The 21229-nt window shown below is 42.2% G+C and overlaps 2 protein-coding genes across 4 annotated transcripts; one reads left to right on the top strand and one right to left on the bottom strand.

Moving 5' to 3' along the window:
• Positions 1 to 9224: 9224 nt before the first annotated feature.
• On the bottom strand, positions 9225 to 20393 carry TOPORS (TOP1 binding arginine/serine rich protein, E3 ubiquitin ligase). 3 transcript variants are annotated; one of them, XM_069574166.1, is made up of 3 exons: positions 20033 to 20393; positions 18243 to 18437; positions 9225 to 12770 (listed from the first exon to the last, which is right to left on the bottom strand). In XM_069574166.1, exons 1-3 carry the CDS (start codon positions 20033 to 20035, stop codon positions 9858 to 9860), a joined length of 3111 nt encoding a protein of 1036 aa, XP_069430267.1. In that variant the 5' UTR covers positions 20036 to 20393; the 3' UTR covers positions 9225 to 9857. The 3 variants fall into 3 exon arrangements, with proteins under 3 accessions (XP_069430267.1, XP_069430268.1, XP_069430266.1); XM_069574167.1 differs by lacking the exon at positions 20033 to 20393 and adding an exon at positions 19156 to 19864; XM_069574165.1 differs by lacking the exon at positions 20033 to 20393 and adding an exon at positions 19688 to 19857.
• Positions 19942 to 21154, top strand: SMIM27 (small integral membrane protein 27). Its single transcript, XM_069574173.1, has 2 exons — positions 19942 to 20078; positions 20405 to 21154. Exons 1-2 carry the CDS (start codon positions 20034 to 20036, stop codon positions 20525 to 20527), a joined length of 168 nt encoding a protein of 55 aa, XP_069430274.1. The 5' UTR covers positions 19942 to 20033; the 3' UTR covers positions 20528 to 21154.
• Positions 21155 to 21229: the final 75 nt, after the last annotated feature.

A 21229-nucleotide genomic window follows, 5' to 3' on the forward strand; every position in this document is an offset into this window, starting at 1 on the left:
TCATGCTAATGTGCTACAAGATAAATGACCACATGGAAAGTAATCCTAGCTGAGGCCAGCCTAGGTCAGCAGACCCACCAGTTAACTGGACACATGAGAAAGCCAGTTAAGACCAAGTAGGCAGGCAGTGTCTCTAATAATGTGCTAGAGGTTATCATTTCTGATACATTTTGATGATAATGTGCTAGAGGGTTTCTTTTGTTTTTTGTTTTGCCTGAGCTTAGCACTGACTAGTCTGCCCAATCAATATGGAGTGTGTGGGAGAGAAATGGAAGGTCTGAAGAGGAAAAGGTGAGAAATATCCATTGTATCAATGAGGAAGAGTAATAAGCTTGTCCACTAATGTGTATCATCTGGAAGTTCTTGGTTCATGTACTGTTGAGGCCTGGCTTGGAGAATTTTGAGCATTACTTTGCTAGTATGTGAGATGAGTGCTACTGTGTGGTAGTTTGAACCTTCTTTGGCATTGCCTTTCTTTGGGAGGCAAGCTAGGCTTTCAAATTCTCCAAGCTAGGCACTAATAATATGTGAACCAAGAACTTTCAGATGTTCAAGCTGGTTTTAGAAAAGGCAGAGGAACCGAAATCAAATTGCCATCTGTTGATCATTGAAAAAGAAGAGAGTTCCAGAAAAACATCAGCTTCATTGATTACACTAAAGCCTTTGACTGTGTGGATAACAACAAACTGTGGAAAATTCTTCAAGAGATGGGAATACCAAACCACCTGACCTGCCTCTTGAGAAATCTGTATGCAGGCCAAGAAGCAACAGTTAGAACCGGACAAGAAATGGACTGTTTCCAAATTGGGAAAGGAGTAAGTCAAGGCTGTATATTGTCACCTGCTTAAATCAAGATTGCTGGAAGAAGTATCAATAAGCTCACATATGCAGATGACACCACCCTTATGGTAGAAAACAAAAAGGAACTAAAGAGCCTCTTAGTGAGAGTGAAAGAGGAGAGTGAAAACTCAACATTCAGAAAACTAAGATCATGGCATCTGGTCCCATCACTTCAGGGCAAAAAGATGGGGACACAATGGAAACAGTGACGGACTTTCTTTTCTTGGGTTCCAAAATCACTGCAGGTTGTGACTGCAGCCAGGAAATTAAAAGACACTTGCTCCTTGGAAGAAAATTTATGGCCAACCTAGACAGCATATTAAAAATCAGACATTACTTTGCCAACGAAGGTCTGTCTAGTCAAAGCTATGGTTTTTCCAGTAGTCATGTATGGATGTGAGAGTTGGACTATAAAGAAAGCTGAGCACCAAAGAACTGATGCTTTCAAACTGTGATGCTGGAAAAGGCTCTTGAGAGTCCCTTGGACTGCAAGGAGATCAAACCAGTCAATCCTAAAGGAAATCAGTCCTGAATATTCATTGGAAGGACTGATGCTGAAGCTGAAGCTCCAATACTTTGGCCACCTGATGCAAAGAACTGACTCACTGGAAAAAGACCCTGATGCTAGGAAAGATTGAAGGTGGGAGGAGAATGAGACGACAGAGGATGAGATGGTTGGATGGCATCACCAACTCAATGGAAATGAGTTTCAGCAAGCTCCGGGAGTTGGTGATGGACAGGGAAGCCTGGCATGCTACAGTCCATGGAGTTGCAAAGTGTTGGACACGACTGAACAACTGAACTGAACTGAATGTGTATCATACGAAGTTTGGGCTGGTGACTGTTTTTATGTTAACAATCTATAGAGTTACTGATTTCCTTCAGGAACACTTGGCAGGATGTATGTAGGGACAAGTCTAGAGATGGGTTCACCCAGATTGAGGTCTTGCTAGGTAACAGGTTAATAAACTATTACTTGCAGGACAAATCTAGCATGTGGCTTGGTTTTTACAGGCTGCAAGCTAAAAAATGCTATTACATTTTTAAAGCGCTATAGGGAAAAACTATAGATCATACTACTAAAGACTATACGACAGAGACTACATATGGCCCCTAAAGCTGAAAATATTTACTATTTGACCCTTTACAGGAAACTACTGCCAACCCCTAAATGATGTGAATGAGGACAGAAAGTTGGAGGGTATTGCAATGAACTGATTTAAGTATAATCCAGAAAATCATAGCTGGGTATGAAGGAAAGTGTAGCAAGGAAGGGTGACTTAGTAAGGTCAAAAGATGGTCACTCCTCTTCCTGAATTCTGTCTAAGTCATATTAGATATCCTCAGAGGCAGTCTAACCTGATCTACCCAGAGCAGTAGTTCCTGATACAATGATCACATGAAGATACAGTGAGGTACTCAAGAACTTGAAAATAAAGGACACTTCTTGTGTTATACCGTGTGTAGGACACTGTATGTATTTGGCACAGGAGATACCAGATAAAACTGGAAAAAAAGAAAGTATATGAAACTAGAGGAAACACTTCTTAGTCTCTTTGGAAAGCATCTCGTTTTATCAGCCTCCTTTAGGTTGTATTCTCCAATACTTTGGCCACATGATGCAAAGAACTGACTCATTTGAAAAGACGCTGGGAAAGATTGAAGGCGGGAGGAGAAGGGGCCTACAGAGGATGAGATGGTTGGATGGTATCACTGACTCAATGGACATGTTTGAGTAAACTCAGGGAGTTGGTGGACAGGGAGGCCTGGTGTGCTGCAGTCCATGGGGTCGCCAAGTCGAACATGACTGAGCGACTGGACTTTAGGTTGTATTCTCTAGATTTCTCACTGATGCCTTCCTCCCTTCTTGCTCTGCCTCCCTTCTCTGGGAGGTCTCATCCATCCCCACAGCCTCATTACTACTCTGACTACCAGTGACTCTTCAATCCTGTCTCTAGCCCCAATTGTTCTTCCAAGATATACACTCCTACTTCCAGCTACCCACTGGAAATCTTCATCTGCATAGGTAGCCTCTATTCCATGCTGTGCAAAGAATTTTTGTGGACATACTTTCTACTTGTCCTGGCCAACATGATAGCCACAAGCCTTGTGTGACTATTAAAGTGAAATTCAAAAGTCCTCTAGGTTTTGCCTTTTCATTTTTGGCTGCTCTGGGTCTTCGTTGCTGCTCCAGGGTCCTCAGGCGGGCCTTCTCTAGCTGCAGAGAGCACGGGCCACTCTCTAGCTGCGGTGCCCGGGCTTCCCACTGCAGTGGCTTCTCTTGTTGCAGAGTGCCAAACATGGGCTTTAGGTGCACGGGTTTCAACAGCTGCAGCATGCATGCTCAGTGGTTGTGGCACACAGGTTTAGTTGCCCCCTGGCATGTGAATCTTTCTGGACCAGGGATCGAATCTGTGTCCCCTCCCTGCACTGGACGACCACCAGGGAAATCCAAAAGCCCCTCGGTTTTACTAACCACATTTCAAGTGGTCAACACCCACATGTAGCCAGTGGTGACTCTATTGGATAGCATAGCTCTAGGCAACTCAAACACCTCAAACTGAACTCATTTTTCTCCCCCAACTATCGCTAATTCCTGTATTTCTTACCTTGAATATTGGCAGCATTCTCTCTCACATGAAAAAAAAAAAAAAAAGGTCCTACCAGACTCTTCCCTATCCCTCACAGCCCAGCCTCATCGAAATGCTGCCCACATCTTGTCTGTTCTACCTCAGAAATCTATTGAATCCAGCCTCTCCTCTGGGTCACTACTGTCCTATAGGTCCTTTTGACTGAACTGCTGCAAAGAGCTTCTCAAATATTTTTTTGGCCACACCAAGAGACACTGACATTAGTGATGTCCATGGAGATGGCAGCAGCCTTGATGGCTTCTTTGAAAAGAAGACATTACTGGCTGTTCTCCAAATCAGAGGCATGAGGATCTTAGTTCCCTGACCAAAGATCGAACCACACTCCCAGCATTGGAAGCATGGAGTTCCAACCACCGGACCACCAGAGCCCTCCTCAGATGGTTTTTTGCTGAGACTTTCCCTACTCTAAACCTTCTTCATTATATCTAGTTGTTTTTATAACAACCTGATTGTTCCATTCCCACCTTCTTTAAAATTCTTGTCTTCCCGACCCAGAGACTGAACCCAGGTCTCCCACATTGCAAGCGGATTCTTTACTGTCTGAGCCACCACGGAAGCCCGAAATTCTTGTCAGTACTGTCTTTTTCATCCTTATTACCCTAGCACTTAGCATAGTCTTGGACGACAGTATACAGCATCTGATGAAGAAACGAATTTTGCAGATAGGAAAGCGGAGACATAGCCTCCTGCCTAGGAGAGAACTGTTACCTATTTGAAGTACAGACAACCTTGCAGGGAAACAGAAGCCAGCCTACTCCAGGCAAATACTGGAGGCTTTAATTTTGTCCCATGTCCATATGAAAGCATACCACCTAGCGTTCTTGCAAACATCACAGCCAGTTTCTACTGGGGTGAATTTGGACTCAGACCTTGGTCTAAGTTGAACTCTCTGTCTCTTACCTCCTGCTTTTCTCAGGTACAGATCCAGTGGTACTTCTCATCCCCCAAGTAAAGTAGGAAAAAATTTACTAATTTCTGTGCCGTTTTAACACTGAACATTACTTTTAAAAACAGCCATATACCACTTACTGTTTCCCAACACCTAAAAGATTCAGTTACTGACTGAAAATTCAAAATGAGTAAATTAATCACTTTCACTTTTCACTTTCATGCATTGGAGAAGGAAATGGCAACCCACTCCAGTGTTCTTGCCTGGAGAATCCAGGGACGGGGGAGCCTGGTGGGCTGCCGTCTATGGGGTCGCACAGTCGGGACACGACTGAAGCGACTTAGCAGCCATCTCCCAAGCTTTGGTCACCTTTGGTGCATGAGTCAGCTGCTGTAGCAGAAACGAGTGTAGTTTGAAGGACGAGACGTGACACCTGTGGCACAACTGCCATTCTCTTCTCCATCCTGTTATGTCCCAGCATCACCCAGTGTTCTTCCATGTAGACAATACTTAGCCTCACAGATCATTGTCCTCAAATCCAATCACCTTCACCTCCAGTCATGTTGGTTACTTTCAATCAAGGCTAGAATTAGGCATTCTCTAACACATTTTTCAGTCTTCTGAAAAAGGCGTACCCCCACATATACATACTTGAACCTCACTGGAAAACGAATCCCTTGACAATCACTGTTCCCTAACGGTCATTTTGTAACTTCACTTCCTTCCCTACTCAGCCCAGATGCCAGAACACACCGATTTAACTACATTTATCTCACTCAGCTCCCTAGCCCACCCTCTCTTTTGCTACTTACTTTCAGCGATACTTTAACCATAGATAAATCCATCCATTTGTTCGTGTGCTATGTAAACATGGAAGGCATACTCCATGTCCAACTTTAACTTCTGCTTCTATTTCCACACAGTTGAATGCTACCAGAGCAAAATCGCAAGCTTCAGGGCCCCATAAACATCCCACTATCACCCTGAGGCCTCCCCACTCACCAGCAATTCGTGGCTAACCCCTTCCCACCCCTTAAGCAGCATTTTCCACTCCGCTCCTCAAGCCCAATCCTGTTGACCACCTATCTTTCTCAGAGGATGGCACCGCTTCCTGCTTCCTGGAGAGGCTTCAGATAATGAACCACTTCAGCACAGCCATCTACCCACCAATGTCTCTGTGCATTTTTACTTCCTTCTGCAGCTACTAGTTCACGTACCTGCGTCCTGCAACCACCCCCTCTCCATTTTGCTTCGCCAGTTGTCCCTCCCCTTTCTCAACTTTCCCCATTCTAGAAGTATGTCTGCATGTGCCCACTTGTGTCTTGACTCTTTGCGACCCCACGGACTGTAACCTGCCAGGCTCCTCTGTCCATGGAATTTTCCAGGCAAGAATACTGGAGTGGGTTGCCATTTCCTTCTAGGAGCTCCTTCCCCAAAATCTTGTCTCCCACCCATTCAAAATTTCAAAAATTAAGCAAACTCTCCTTTGGTTTTATACCCTCACAAGCTTGCTTCTGAGCATGGAACCAAGAGTAGTTAACTGTGTATCTCAGACAAGACCCTCACTTTCAACAGGTCTAGCCTTATAAACTGTCTAGTGACTTCTACTTTCCTGAAGAGAAAGTGGCTTTAACAGTCACGTTTCTTTTGTCATTTTTGCCCCCTTTTGGAAAATATCCAAGGCTGGTAACTAATATATTCTCATATGCAGGCAACCCTGAAGGCCTGGAGGCACTTTCATTTTGAAATTACTTCATCCTTACACAAAAATTACTAAAAAAAAAAAGTACAGAGAATTCCTGTATTTTACCCTCGTTCACCTTAAATTTTCCCACAATTTATCATTATTCCTCTCCAACTATGTATTTTTTCTGGACCATTTGAGGGTAGGTTACATGATCATGATTCAGATGCCCGTGGGTTTTCCTAAAGGCACCAATTACCAGACAGACCTATACAAATTCTGGTCTCTACATTATCAGAGTGATTAATCAGTCACCATTTCATTAGTACAAAGGTCTATTGAGCTTAGTGTTAGAAATGGATCCACGCTCTGAATACTGATGAAATCTGTTTTCTGTGAAGAACCCCTTCCCATTTCTCATCCCCTGACATCACTGGTAGGGACAATGGGTGGTGGTTTTCAGCACCCAAAAGCACCTTCTGAAAAAACTTTCCAAGTTCACAGACACGTTACTGGCTAGCTCAACTGTCTGCAGCCTATGCTAGAGGGGACTGAAATTATTCTCCATGATGGAAGAATAATTCCCAATAAGCAAAGGCCATGAAATGACCTTGCATAAACCCTCGCCCTTTTGTACACACCACCCATTATTAGACTAGATGCGTTAGGAAAGCCCTTGGATTACCTTCCCCGAGCTAAGGCTGAATTTAACTATTTAGACTAAGAAGCAGTAAGTTTTCCTATTTATCACAGCATCAGTACAAGCACAAATGCTTGCATTTCCTTTACACAAATAAGTCCCAAAAACTAAATCCTGAGGTAATAGAAAATTACTCGTTGACAATAGATTTGGATGAATAAGCTATGTGAATGTAATGTTTGGTTGAAAGCTTATTATGTAGCTTCATGAAAGCAGGTCTCAGGCAATTTTTAAAATCTCCAGCACCTATACCTCCACCCAGTAAGGGTTTTAAGCATATCCTATGTGAAAGAAAAGGGATTACAGCAGACACACAGTTGCCAAAGAACTTTCAGAATGGTGAGAGAGAAAATAAAGTCAGTCAGTTGTGTCTGACTCTCGGCAACCCCATGGACTATACAGTCTGTGGAATTCTCCAAGCCAGGATACTGGAATGGGTAGCCTTTCCCTTCTCCAGGGATTTTTCGCAACCCAGGTTTCAAACCCAGGTCTCCTGCACTGCAGGCGGATTCTTTACGAGCTGAGCCACAAGGGAAGTGGTGAGAAAGAGGACATTAGTAACCAACTGCAACCAGTGATGCATGCTCTAAAGGAATCCAGGGTTGTTGAAGAGCGAATGATTGACAGGAATGGATGGAAGGGCACACTAACACTAACCTAGTTTAGCCAGAGTTTAGTTTCCAGTAGAAGAAAACTGATATGCATGAAGGCTGTGAATTAGTGGGGAGCAGCACACACGCAGACCCAAAGCGTGTCAGTGAGGCCAAGGCACAAATGAAGTGAGAGAAAAGCTGAAGATGGACTAGAGTCTCTAATGACGCAGAAGTTTGTAATTCATATGTTTTTGGACGTTTGTTTCCTTTTAATAGATATCCTAAGAATAACAGGAAGCTACTGAAGGATTTTAAGTAGAATGAAATGATAAAAAATGTTTGTAAAGGTCTTTTGAAAGCTGTATCAAGAATGGATGGAGGCAACTAGTGGATGCAGGCAGACCCATTATGGTAGCACAAGTGAAGAGATCTGGGCTCTCTAGACTGGATGATGGTACAGACACATTAGAAACATTAGAAAAATATCTAGTAACCAGGATTTACTGATTGCATGAGAAGGCTGAAGGAGAAAAAAGAATCAAAGACTTGGAAATTTGGGGCCGGAACAGAATGATGTAATGGTGCCATGTATGAAGATGGCTTTCCACTAGTGCTTTGAGCTTTTTCATTAAAATACTATGCAAAAGCAGAATGTGCAATAAAACAACACTTACATTTTTAAGCACTTACATACTTAAGAAAAATTAGTCATTTCATAATTTCATATTTCTTGATTAACTATAATCATCCCACAACCTCTCAATGTCTGAGCTTACCAAAACTGTCAATATCAACTTTAGATTTTCATCACTTTAAACCAGTTTCCTACTGCCCGTAGGCTAAGCACAGCCTACAAAGCTTGGTCCCATACTCTTGTCCCTTAATAAAACCTGCCTTAATTCCCGGAATATACCAGACTCCTTTTCACCCCTGGATTTCTGTACATCTCCTTTACTAACTCTGCTCCTGCTTAATAGCTACTTTTCTCAACCATCACTTCCATCTAAGATTAGGCCCCCACTGTATGCTCTTATAGGAAATTATACTTTCTCTCTAGATAACTTATAGTCTGTAATGTTTATATATATATATACATAAATATCCCATGAGGACAGGGAACATACCTGCTTTGTTCTGTCATCGAATCTCTAAAAACCTAAAACAGAACCTGCCACACAGCAGGCATTCTAATTTCTGTTGAACAATCAACGAACATAGCAGGGAGCCAGGCAAAGTGACACCTAAATTTAGACCTAATCCAAGTTCCACTGTTCACTGGCAATCAATCCTACATCAATCAGTTCGTTCAGTCACTCAGTCGTGTCCGACTCTTTGCGACCCCATGAATCGCAGCACACCAGTCCTCCCTGTCCATCACCAACTCCCAGAGTTCACTCAGACTCACGTCCATCGGGTCAGTGATGCCATCTAGCCATCTCATCCTCGGTCGTCCCCTTCTTCTCCTGCCCCCAATCCCTCCCAGCATCAAAGTCTTTTCCAATTAGTCAACTCTTCGCATGAGGTGCCCAAAGTACATCAATCAGGCTACCAATACTGAGCAGTTTTTATCACCTCTGAAACAGAAGAACACAAACACAGCCCTCTTTTGTGTAAAAGAACTATTTAAGTAAAAGAAATCAGGCAAGGGTTTTGTTTTGTTTTTAGTAAGCTGTAACTGCATTTTGAAGACAGAAAACAAGATACTCTTCATAATCAAAGAACTAAAATAATCATTAAAACTGTTTGAGGTTAAATGCAGTTCACATTAAAACTGTGAAATTCAGTATTTATAACACAAGGATAGCCTTAACTATTTACAAGATTTTAGCTCCACTAAAATGATTTAAAAAATACTGCATAAAAAAAATTTATGGATTGTTTTAAAGTGTTACTGTTTTATTTTTTTCTTTTGTTGAATACACATTTGCTTTACTGGCAGTCCAGATAAACAAGTATATAAAGGAAATATTTAAATTTTTCTTTTGGCAGATGTCAAGATAAGCTGTGCAGATTAAAATGCCTCAATTTAACCTGAAGAAATGGTTTTGAATCATACAAATTTTTAAGAAGAAAAATAAAGACTGTCCAAAGGGATTCTTCTAGCTTATAACACATTTCCAGAATACTCTCAAAAAGAAATTCAAAAATACTCATTGGCTACTTTAAAAATATGGCAATACCATATGGCTTTACGAAATAACTTCTAAAATTTTTATTTTTTATTTAAAAATGATCCCAAGTTTTAAATAAACTGCTAGCAATATCATTTTCTTCACTTGAAAGTGCATATCTCTGAGGGTGGAACATACATACTTTTTGAACAAATAATGATTTTTACAAATTTTTTTTTAACACCAAAAAAAAAAAATCACAAAATATTTTTAAGAGGGAAAAGAGTTTTCACGAAGTGTCATCTCTAAACAGACTGCACTAGATGACACTGTTCTTTTTTCTTCTCTTTTTATACCATCAGAATTCTCAAAGAGATGCTTTGGCAGTTTTAAGACACATCATGGTCTCTACCAAGAGACACTGACATTAACGATGATGTCCTTAATGGCTCAGTCTGAAAAGAGACATTACTGGGTTGGTTCTCCAAATCAGAGGCCAAGGTGCTCTCTTCTCTTACATCAAGAGTTTGTTCAATTGAAGCTGCCTGGGGTGGTATATTATCCACAGTTTTATTGGCATTATTCAAGTTGTTATTAAGTATGGTAATATCACACTCCTTGCTCAGGACACCAAATTCATCTTCTATTGTAACTACATCTTTAGATTCAAAAGGAGCCAAAACTTCACTTTGGAGAGGGCCTTGAGGACCACTAGAGTCACATTCTATATCCTCCTTTACTTCACAGTCTTTATCACTGTCACTGTCAATGGTAATCACCACTGGGGAATGTGGAGCATTATCACCATGGTGTTTCTTATGCTTCCTCTTATGTTTCTTCTTTTTCTTTTTATGGTGTCTGGTTGTATCGGTAGCTTTCCCTTCATAAACTATCTCTACACTCAGGCTGCGGGTCCTCCTTTTTCTCCTCTTGTGCTTTGTCTCTCTGTCTGATGACCGGCTATCTGAAAAGCTATCACTCTCATTTTTGTAGCCTCCATCCAATTTTGATGAAGATTTTGAATAATGACCTTCCTTTACTTTAGAAGCAAATTCATGAGATGGTTGAGCAACATCACTGGTCCCCTCCAAATGCCGTGTTTTGTATTTTCGTTTCCCACCAGGCTTTTCATTTCTCATCCGGTCAGGCCCTGTAGATGCAGTCTTTGACCTACTACTAGATAGGCTCCTCGATCTATGCCTTTCATAGTAGTAGTATTTCCTTTCACTGTGATTATTTTTCTTCCGAGCATTTGTTCTTTCAGAAAAGGACTGAATTCTAAGTTCTGGACTTGACGATTGTCTGGAATAGTGAGCTCTGGACAGAGTCCTTCTCCTGTAAGATGACTCGTAGCCATCCCTGTCCTTGTTCCTACTATAGTAAGTATACTCCCACTTGTATCTGCTGCCATAATTATTTCTCAAATAGTAACGATCTCGATTTCTGCTCCGTGATCTTCTTTTACCATGATCACTGCTACGAGACCTTGATCTGCTAGAGCTTTCACTACTTAGAGACAGAGTTTGGCTTCTTCTTGACCAACTGCTATCTCTGGTTCTTGATCTCTTTTTGTCTCTTCTACCTCTAGGTCTACTACTCTCCCTGCTTCTGGATCGCTTGCCTTTCATTCTTTTCTTCCCATGATGCTTTCTACGGTTCTTCTGATCATGCCCACTCCTACTCTGGGAATGTGAATCTGAACTTCTCGATCTTCCCCTCTTTCTGTGTCTGCGGGTATATGGGGAATAAACTCTGTCTCCTCTGAGGGATGAGCTCAGGTCTCTGAGAGAGGACAATGATATAGATCGTTTCTCTTCCTTCTTTGAGTTGATTTTTGTACCAGAATCACAACGACCTTTACTTATTTGCTCATCCTTTCCAACGACAGAGCGTGGAGATGAACATCTGCTAACGTCACTATCACCAGAGCTGTAAGACTGCTCTTGTTCTTGTGTCTTCATGGTCTCCATTTTCTCATAAGAACCTAACTCCACCTCAGAATCAGAGGACAGTTCAACAAGTTCTGGGGTCCTCTCAGCTAGTGGCTTAACAAATCCAACAATGACACAGTTATCTGAAGAAGAATCACTGTCATTATTTAGGTCCTCATTGGTCTGTACTCCTTGTATCTGAGATGTTGCTCTTGCTGTTACAAGTTCTTCATCTGAACTGTCAGAAGTATTTAAAAGGGAAGACATGGCAGCATGCACCTGTTCTGAGCTTGAGTAAGAAGGTCCTGGAGTTTCATCATCCCATGGTGCTTGACTAACAGTGGCTACATTAACATCCAGCTCTTGGGTCTCAGCTTCATCTGGAGATATCGTTATGACTGAAGAATCAGAATGGCTACCTTCTTCATATGAAGGAGCAGGGCAATCATAATTAGCATGCTGATCAAAGGCGGCCATGTTAAATGGAGAGCGAGCAAAACTGATAAATTCATGTATAAAATGCTCAGTCCGATTAAGCAAAAATGGCCTCAAATCAGACACAAATGCCTGACTCTCCAAGTCATAGCGAGTAACATTACTCATGATGATGTGCTGGACGATATTCACTAAAGATCCATGAGCTCCAAAGAGAACTGTCAGTTCACGTTTTAACCAGGGGACTAATCTGTGAAGGCAAGCTGGATTTCTACGGAAAAATTCAGCTGAAATGTCCCTGTAGCGACCACCATCTTCAATATTTCTAACTCGAGCACCAGCACGATAGAGAGTTCGCCTAAAATTAATGATATCCTGTTCTTGAATTTTCCGCAAAGATCTCTCATCTGTAGTAGTTGGCCTTATTGAAATCTGTCTCATAAATGGAGGAATTTCACCATCTCTAGGTCTTGCTGAAATGCTTAACCCTTCAAATAATACTCCACTGTCTGGTGGAGTTGTTGTTCTTCTATTCACGGTACTGCTAGGTGAATAAACAGAAGCACTTCGTTCCCTTGTCATAGTTGTGCGATAGCGGAATCGTCGGACATCAGGAGTAGCAAAAGAGCCATTGTACGAAGGTCTTAGGACATATTCCTTGAAGTCATCTTCGGCCCTCACAGAATGAAAAATAGAATCAAAGGGCTGCTTACACAGTGGGCATTCAGCTTTGTTTTTTGACCACTCCTGAACACAGCGAAAACAGAACTTATGTAAACAGCGATCTAAGTAAGACACATTATCAAATCTATCCAAGCATATAGGACACTTAGAATCAGGAGATGCATCAGCTGGTACTGTCTGTTGCAATTTGCTAGTGCCAGCTTTAGGTGAAAAGTTGTCCATTTTAAATTCCTTAGCGGCTGATGCCATTATCTGTAAAAGGGAAAAAAATACATCAGTAACCTGATAAAAGTGAAATGACTAAATCTGAAAAAAATGCAAATGACTGAAACATACTTCAGTGAAAAGTAGTACATGTCTGTAACATAAAGAGACAGCGTAGCATAGTAATACAGTACTTAAAGCACAAGCTCTAAAGTCAGATTTCCTGGTTCATATCCAGGTTCCACACTACCAGTATGATTATAGACTAGTTATTATCCTTATGCTTCAATTTCATCTGATAAGCACTAATACTAGAACCTACCTCACAGGATTTGTGAAGATGTTTAAAAAAAGAAAAAGGTCTTAGAAAAAGTGCCTGGTACATAGTAAGCTCTCAAATATTCTATACTATGCTATTATTCCTTTTTAAAAGATAATTTGAGGAAAATTTGATATATACAATAAAGTGCAAAAGAAAATATACCAAGCAGCCAAATATCCACCACTCAGATTTAGCAACTAACATTTTCTCATGGTTATTCCAGATTTTTTAAACCGTCCCTTTATGTGTCACTCCCCCAAGCCCATCCTTCTCCAGAAAACAAAAACCAAAAATATCACAATTCTCAGTTATTTCTATGTATGGTTTTATATCTTTCATACATACACTCCAAACAATATGGACTACTTGTTTTGTTTGTGATATTATATATGTACTTTTAAAAACAGCTTTAGTGAGAAAATTTGTACACCATAAAGTTCCCCTACTTGAAACAGTTCTGTGGATGATTCTTTCAAACTCAAAAAAGACCTGTTAGTGAAAATTATTAAATGAAATAACTGAGGATACAGCATGCTTGGGGCTGGTGCATGGGGATGACCCAGAGAGATGTTATGGGGAGGGAGGTGGGAGGGGGTTTCATGTTTGGGAACGCATGTAAGAATTAAAGATTTTAAAATTAAAAAAAAAAAAAAAAACTTTAAAGTTGAAAAATAAATAAATAAAAAATAAATGAAATAACTGTAAAAGCATTCAAGGCCAGTCCCCTGGTTTACAGCAACTGCTAAGTAAATGTTAACTACTGTTACTATTGTTACTATATTCAGTTCATCACTGACTCCTTTCAGTATCCCTAAGAAGCTTTTCTTCACCTTTGTTTAATCTAGTCACTCACAAAGTATCTTGAAATCATGCTTTCAGACTCCTCCCCTTATCTATTCTCACTAGAATCTAAAAAATTCGTTGTTTTCTTGAAATTTACCAGTTTACATTGGCCCATAACTTACTAAATGAATTTTCAAGAACTGAAATCTAGTTGCATTACATCTGGGCCTTGTTCCCTGTTTAGTTGCTTTCTATACTAATCATTTTATAAATATTAAATGTTAGTTTTTTCTATATTTTCCTGGGCCTATTATCCATCTTTCTCCACCTCTTCTATCACAGGAAGTCTCATGACCAGTCAACTGCTATCTAGTCAAATAATAAAACTGTAATTTTCTAAATGAGAGACTCACTGGCCATATCTAGCTCTAACAGAAAACAAAACCCACAACAAAAATCTGTGATTGCAGAATATAAGTATTTCACCACAGACTTCAAATTAACTTGCTCACCTAGTGCATCTTAGCTTTCTCAGAGCTGTATCTTAATAGGAAACCAATCAATGCTAAATGAGTTTCTTCAAGGGGGTCCAAATACCTCCAGTCCTCTGTCTTCTACAGTGGGAATGCAAAAATTACCACTGTTCTTAAACAGAAGAGAATTATAAATATATTAATACTAGTTGCATTTTTGCAAATGTATTTAAACTCTGAAAACAATGACATAAATTTCTCAGCATTTCCCCCTACTTCTCATATTTTTAAATTCTCTGACTCAGGGGGGGAAATCTTTTAAAAATAAAAACTGTTAAGAGACTCTGTGGCCATTAGGGAAAAGAGTGGAGAGGGCATCAGATCTGGACTGATGATGACCAGGTTTCACCAAAAACTAACTCTGTCAACTGGAGAAATCCACATTAACTCTGGACTTTAGTTTGCCTCTCTATATAAGAAATCACTAGACTTTTAAAACAACTGGAGAATTTCTAGGTAATACAGTTTACCTTTATTTGTTTTTCTGGAATACAGAATTTTGGTGTTTACTAAACATTTCCAGGTCACACAAAGATTTACAACCCAGAATGAATTTATTAAAGAAAATTATTTGATAATTCTAAGTTCAAATAAAACAAAATTTCACTAATTATACGTTTTTTAAGATGGAATTTTAGTCCTCCTTTCCCTAGTTTTATAAGCCTGTTAACCAATTTGACAGCACAAGTGTATAAAGAATGATGAGTAACATTATGTATAGTAGGTAAAACGAAAAAAATCCTTAGTTCTGTTTCCTATTTCTACACAGGAGTTTCTTTAGCTATAAAGAATGGTATTCATGTAAATCATCATACAATGGCAATGAATGTAAATCACCACTAAATACTAAAAATATGTGCTAATTCAAATAAAGTAGAATTACCACATGACCTAGCAATTTTACATCTATCTATCCAAAAGAAACAAAACCACATGCCCACACAAAAACTTTTAAATGAACAGCCATTGTTGCTAAGTTGCTTAAGTTCTGACTCTCTGCGACCCAAGGGACTGTAGCCTGCCAGGCTCCCCTATCCATGGGATTCTCCAAGCAAGAATACTGGAGGGGGTTGCCGAGCCCTCCTCCAGGGGATCTTCCTGACCCAGGGAAAGAACCCGTGTCCCTTAAATCTCCAATATTGGCAGGTGGGTTCTTTACCACTAGTGCCACTTGGGAAGCTAAAAAGTGTTTTAATAGCTAAAAAGTGTCAAATGCTCATCAACTGATGAATTCTAAAATTTATCATATTTACAACTGGGGGTGCAAGGCAGGGTGGTGGTGCTGGCAGGTGGAGGCTGCCTCCACCTGTGGTATACCCATACAATGCGGTATATCCATACAATGGAATATTTGACAATAAAAAGGAACAAAGTACTGATGTATGCTACAACATGGACAAATCTTTTCATTATCAATCACAAAATATCACATTATATGCTATTTTATATGAAATGTACAGAACAGGAGAACTGATAGAAATTAGTGATTCAGAGAAGGCAATGGCACCCCACTCCAGTACTCTTGCCTGGAAAACCCCATGGACAGAGAAGCCTGGTGGACTGCAGTCTATAGGGTCGCTAAGAGTCGGACACTACCTGGCAATTTCACTTTCACGCACTGGAGAAGGAAATGGCAACACACTCCAGTGTTCTTGCCTGGAGAATCCCAGGGATGGCGGAGCCTTGGTGGGCTGCCGTCTATGGAGTCGCACAGAGTCAGACACGACTGAAGAGATTTAGCAGCAGCAGCAGCAGACTAGTGATTGCTGGGTGTGTGTAGGGGAAGCCTGGGTAGGGATTATAAAGGTTTCTTTCCAGGATGATGAAAATGTTCAATTATAACTGAAGAAATATACTCCATAAACACATTAAAAACCACTGTATTATAAATTTTAAAGAAGTGAATTTTATAGATGAAATATAAATTATATCTCAACAAAGCTGTTTCAAAAATACAAATTAAGGCATAAAACAGAGATAGCAAGGGGACAGATTTAAAGATTTGGGGGACTTCTCTGGTGGTCCAGGGGCTAAGACTCTGCGCTCCCAATGAGTAAGGGGCCTGAGTTCAATACCAAACCAGCCAACTATATCCCACATGCAACTAAGATCCAGCAGAGCAAAACAAATATATATTGGAAAAAAAAAAAAATTTGTAGTTTTGCTGGAAGAATTCTGGGTTAGGCAGCAAAGGCAGACCTGATGACAATAAAAGTTTCTCTATCCTAGTACTCTAGGAATTAGGACTTCAAATTAATTTCCCCAAGAAGAGAAGATTAATCAGTTCTTCTGAACCCTTCCCCTTAACTGCCTCCCGAATTCTAAATAAAATGTATCATCTTTAGAACTGGGGGGAGGGATGGCAGGTGGAGGCTGATAAAAAGAGGCAGGAGGCTGGAAATCTAAATTAGACCATAGACTGGACATTTAAAAACACCTCACATTTTAAAAATTTGACAGAGTGATGTTTTCATGGAGTGATGTTAATTCTAACGCAGAATCAGGGCTGAGAATCAAAACACTCATTAGTGGTGTGATCTGCAGAAAGTCAATTTCTCAAAACCTTACATTTTTCTCAATTCTAAAATGTGTTAACAGTATCCACCTGAAAAGGTGGTTGTGTGAAGAGATATATTCCACATAAACCCTTGGCATAGTGCTTGGTGGGGAGTAAGAACTTAATACTGTTATCCCATGTTACGTGAAGATAAAATTAATTTCTGTAATTTCCATCACCCCTAACTGATTATAAATGCCCAACAGGATGACAAGCGAATGATCCTCATATCAGTATCATTACCGTATTTATTGTATCTAACCGAAATGGCTAAAAAGGGTTCACAGGTGGATCAACTAAACAGTCCCAACTATTATAAACAATCTGGGACCTTATCTCTTGTGACCTTAAAGAAACCGTGTACCTCTATGCACTGCAATCTAATCATCAATACCAAGAAATCAAACAATTTAAACGATCAACTAACCACACCCTAAAAAATTTAAACACTGACCAGATTCAACGAAATTTAATTCCAGGTCCAACAATAAAAGGAACTGCTTGGGAACCATTACTCTCTAAAGCCGCCCATTCCAGCTAAACATGACTGCTTTGGCTGACTGTATAGCTTCCAAAGCCAGAGACTAAAAGCAAACAAAACCCCCAACTCTCGCCGTTATTAAATCTTCTGTAACTCTTTCTGAATTTATCTTCAATTAACTTCAAAATTACCTACCAAAAATTCTATTCACTTTTCCTCGCAAAGCACTGTTTGCTTCCCCTCACTACTGCCCCCTTCCAGTCTACCAAAGTAGCCCGTGAAGAGAGATGCACTGAGTCGATGGATGAAGTCACAGGTTCACGGGGTGTAACAGACAACCACGAGAGTTACAGAGACAGTCGCTTCCTTTGGTTGAGAACTGCCACCTGCTAGGATCTAAGGTAGGCACCCCGTGCATTACATAATCACAACGAACTCCAATACTGTTACTCCCATTTCACAGACATGCTCAGAGAGATTAGGGGGCCATCCAAGGTCACACCTCTGGCAGCAGCGATGCCACGACTCAAGACTCGAACATTTCGTGCTTTGTGTCGGGTTCCCCCCACCAACCCCCCCACCCAGAGACCAAGCTCCTTCCAGTACGCGGCTGGGCTCGCGCTTTCGGGAGCGCTTCTCGGAAAGCAGCCCTCCCCCGCCCACCGGCACGGATCCACAGGTGCGCCGCAGAAGCCGCTCGCCCGGAGCCTGGCCCGCCGGCTCACCGCGGCGCCTCAGGCCCGGACCGCAGCCCTCTCGCTCTTGGGCCTCGCTGCAGGCTGGAGCTCCTGCCGTCCCGGCCCCCTTCGGACCCCCGCGCCCCATTGTTCCCGACCTCACTCACCTCAGAGGATGCCGGCGCAGGCCGGACTGGGGCGCTCGTGGCCAGTTCCCGGCGGCCCAGAAGGCTGGGTCGGTGACGGCAGGATCCACGAAGGCGAACTCTACGACTTCTCCGCCGGCCCTCCGGAGCGGGAGTAGGCGGGGGCGCTTCACCCTCCTCGCGAGACAGCGGAGACCCCGGCGGTTGCTGCGACCCCTGTGACGTAAAGCGCTCATCACCAATGGCAGACAGGGGGCGGGGGCAGAAACCAAAACCCACTTCGCCGGCCTCCAGCGCGTCAAAACACAGCACCCGCCCGCGTGACGCATGCGCGGTAGAGGACGCCCGCACTGAAGGCGGGCCTTCGCGCGCTCGGCCCTTCCCCCACTTGCCTCCGCTCCCGGAAGGAGAGCGACGTGACCCCTGAGGACGAAATCGCTAACGTACCGTCAACTCGAATAAATACCAGGGGATCTTAAAGTTCGCTTCTGACTTACTCGGAAGACACAACTAACTTGGTCTCATTTGAAAGTTATGTCTGACTCTGCGAGACCTCCAGGGAATTCCTCAGGCCAGAATACTGGAGTGGGCAGCCTTCCCCTTCTCCAGCGGATCTTCCCAACCCAAGGATCGAACCCAGGTCTCCCGCATTGCAGGCGGATTCTTTACTAGCTGAGCCACAAGGGCTGGGGTCTCATTTAAACCTTGCCAAATTCTGCGAGAAGTTACTCAAACTATCTCTGGTGTTCGATTAATGAACCGAGTTATCCGGAAGGGAATGTACTTGGACTGAAAAGTTAAGAACCACCACCAGGATTCCAATGGAATCCCAAATCAATTTTGAGAGATCAACTCCAGTCAGGATGAATTATCATCTGACGTAAAATCAGTGGGAATTGAAATCTTCCCGAAACAGATAACGTCTTTTCCTTACCTGCTCTCCGAAATATGTATTAAAACCCTGTTTAGGTGATAGCTTAGATTACAGAAACAAAACGTCTGGTGCCTGACGCAGCCCGGTTGTCCCATTCTTCGCTTCAAATATAAGCATCCCGAACATTCTAGAGCTGAACTTGGTAAAACGGCCCGCGTGCCAAACCCCATCCTTTGGCTTCATATTTGATCGTGCTACAGTTCTAAGCATACAAACGCTCGATGAGCACTTGCTAATTGGCAGCTACATTATGCCGGGTAATTCGTGCCACGTTATTTCTTCTTAAAAGTAGCTGATATCAACAAGCCATTGCGTTCTCAAAAACTTTTAAGAAACTCCAGTAACAGGAAGTCCCACAACGACTCGTCAGTTATATAAAAGCAGGTTGTACTCTAAAAGGTGAATACACGAGCTACCTGGTTACCGTGGTTATCCGGTTAGAAACATTAATTCTTTCAGTGCTAGACGTCGGCGTAATACTTAAACCGTGGATTATTTTTCCAAATAAACTTTTAAATGCACATGACGGTACCTTATCTCGCATTAATACTGCTCTACACCTGAAAGACCGGTTGACGAGTCAAGCCTCTCCCTCACAGCGGCAAAACAAACCCATCTCCAACGTTATTTTCTCGTTTCTCTCCCTTCCTCCCCTTAAAGCGGGCTAGGCCCCCGGGCACGTGACACCGCCCCCCCCCCCCCCAGCTCCGGGCGGAAGAGGCCGGCCGGGCTGATGGGAAACGCGCGGGGAGGCGAGTGGGCGGGCGCTCGCGCCCGGCTGAAAGATGGCTGCCGCCGCCCGGCAGCCACCGCCCCACAGGTTACAGTAGGGCCTGCGGCTTCCGCCCGTGCCCGCGGACCACCGCCACCGCCTTACCATGAAGCCAGTGAGTCGCCGCACCCTAGACCGGATTTATTCCGCGGTAGGTATTGGGCTTGGTGGGCCTCCACGGGGTTCTACGTTCGAGGCCCGCGGGTGGAAGGTCCCCTATATCTTCAGCGCCCAGAAACTCTAAAATCCATTCTTGAATTAAGCCTTTCACTCCCTAACCTCGACTCCGCCTCTTCCTGGAGGACACGGTCTTCCGCTTCTTACGTAAGGGCTACTGGGTGAACTCGCTTCCGGAAACACATTTATTCGAGTTTGTCACTAAAATCCCCACCTTAGCAACGTGCGCGGCAACCTGATGGGGGCCGGGAGGACGTGCCACTCACAGGTTGTTTTCACTCCTACTCTTGCATTTCCTAGTTGCTCCTCGCGGTCGTATTGCTCTCCTGGGGATACGTCATCTATGCATCAACTGTAGCTGCACGACGACAACTAAGCAAGGAATACCCAGACAAAATCTTCGGAATGAACGAAAATTTGTAATTCCTCTGGATTTGATTTCATGTATAAACAGTTCTTTACCTCTGTCTGATACATGTCTCGATTTAAAGTAAAATCTTTAATACAATGATTCCAAATTCACTTTTGTATACCGTCCGTTATAGTAACCATTAATTCTCGATTTTTCATATACCAAGAGGTTTGTCTTTTAGGTTCTCATATAACAAAGCACAAGGATCTTAGGTGATGCAGTTGTAAAGACTCTGTCTGCTAATGCAGGAGACACCAGTTCCATCCTTAGGTGGGGAAGATTCCCTGGAGCAGGAATGGCAACCCGGTCCAATATACTTGCTGGGAGAATTCCACGGACAGAGGAGCCTGGCGAGCTACAGTTCAAAAAGAGTTGAAGGAAAAGAACAGGAGGAAGGATAACAAAGCAAAGTAAATCTGACAGTCTTTTGATCTAGAGTTTCTAAAATACTTCTGAAATGTCTCCAGAAAGCCGTTAAAACAAAGTGTGCTGTAATTTCTGTTCTTATTTTTACTGCAACATTTCATTCCGTTGTATACCTTCACATCAACTAGATTAAGTACAGTGTAAGAAAAAACTGTCATGTGACTAAACAAGTTTCTACGTTGTGTTTTCCAGATTAAAAATGGCCAGAAAAAGTAGGTGACTGACCATATTTTTATTTAGCCTGTCCAGTTTTTACTTATTGTTAGATAATTCAGTCTCAAATTGTA

Source organism: Ovis canadensis, chromosome 2, assembly GCF_042477335.2.
Source record: "Ovis canadensis isolate MfBH-ARS-UI-01 breed Bighorn chromosome 2, ARS-UI_OviCan_v2, whole genome shotgun sequence".
In the NCBI taxonomy this organism is placed as follows: Eukaryota; Metazoa; Chordata; class Mammalia; order Artiodactyla; family Bovidae; genus Ovis; species Ovis canadensis.

Bases quoted from the DNA above. Each gene is read 5' to 3' on its own strand.
- SMIM27 (XM_069574173.1), top strand. From the start codon at position 20,034: ATGAAGCCAGTGAGTCGCCGCACCCTAGACCGGATTTATTCCGCG. The intron at 20,079-20,404 runs GTAGGTATTGGG...TGCATTTCCTAG, and splicing joins TAGACCGGATTTATTCCGCG to TTGCTCCTCGCGGTCGTATT.
- TOPORS (XM_069574165.1), bottom strand. The intron at 12,771-18,242 runs GTGAGTGAGGTC...TCCCTTTTACAG, and splicing joins CTGCGCCGGCATCCTCTGAG to ATAATGGCATCAGCCGCTAA.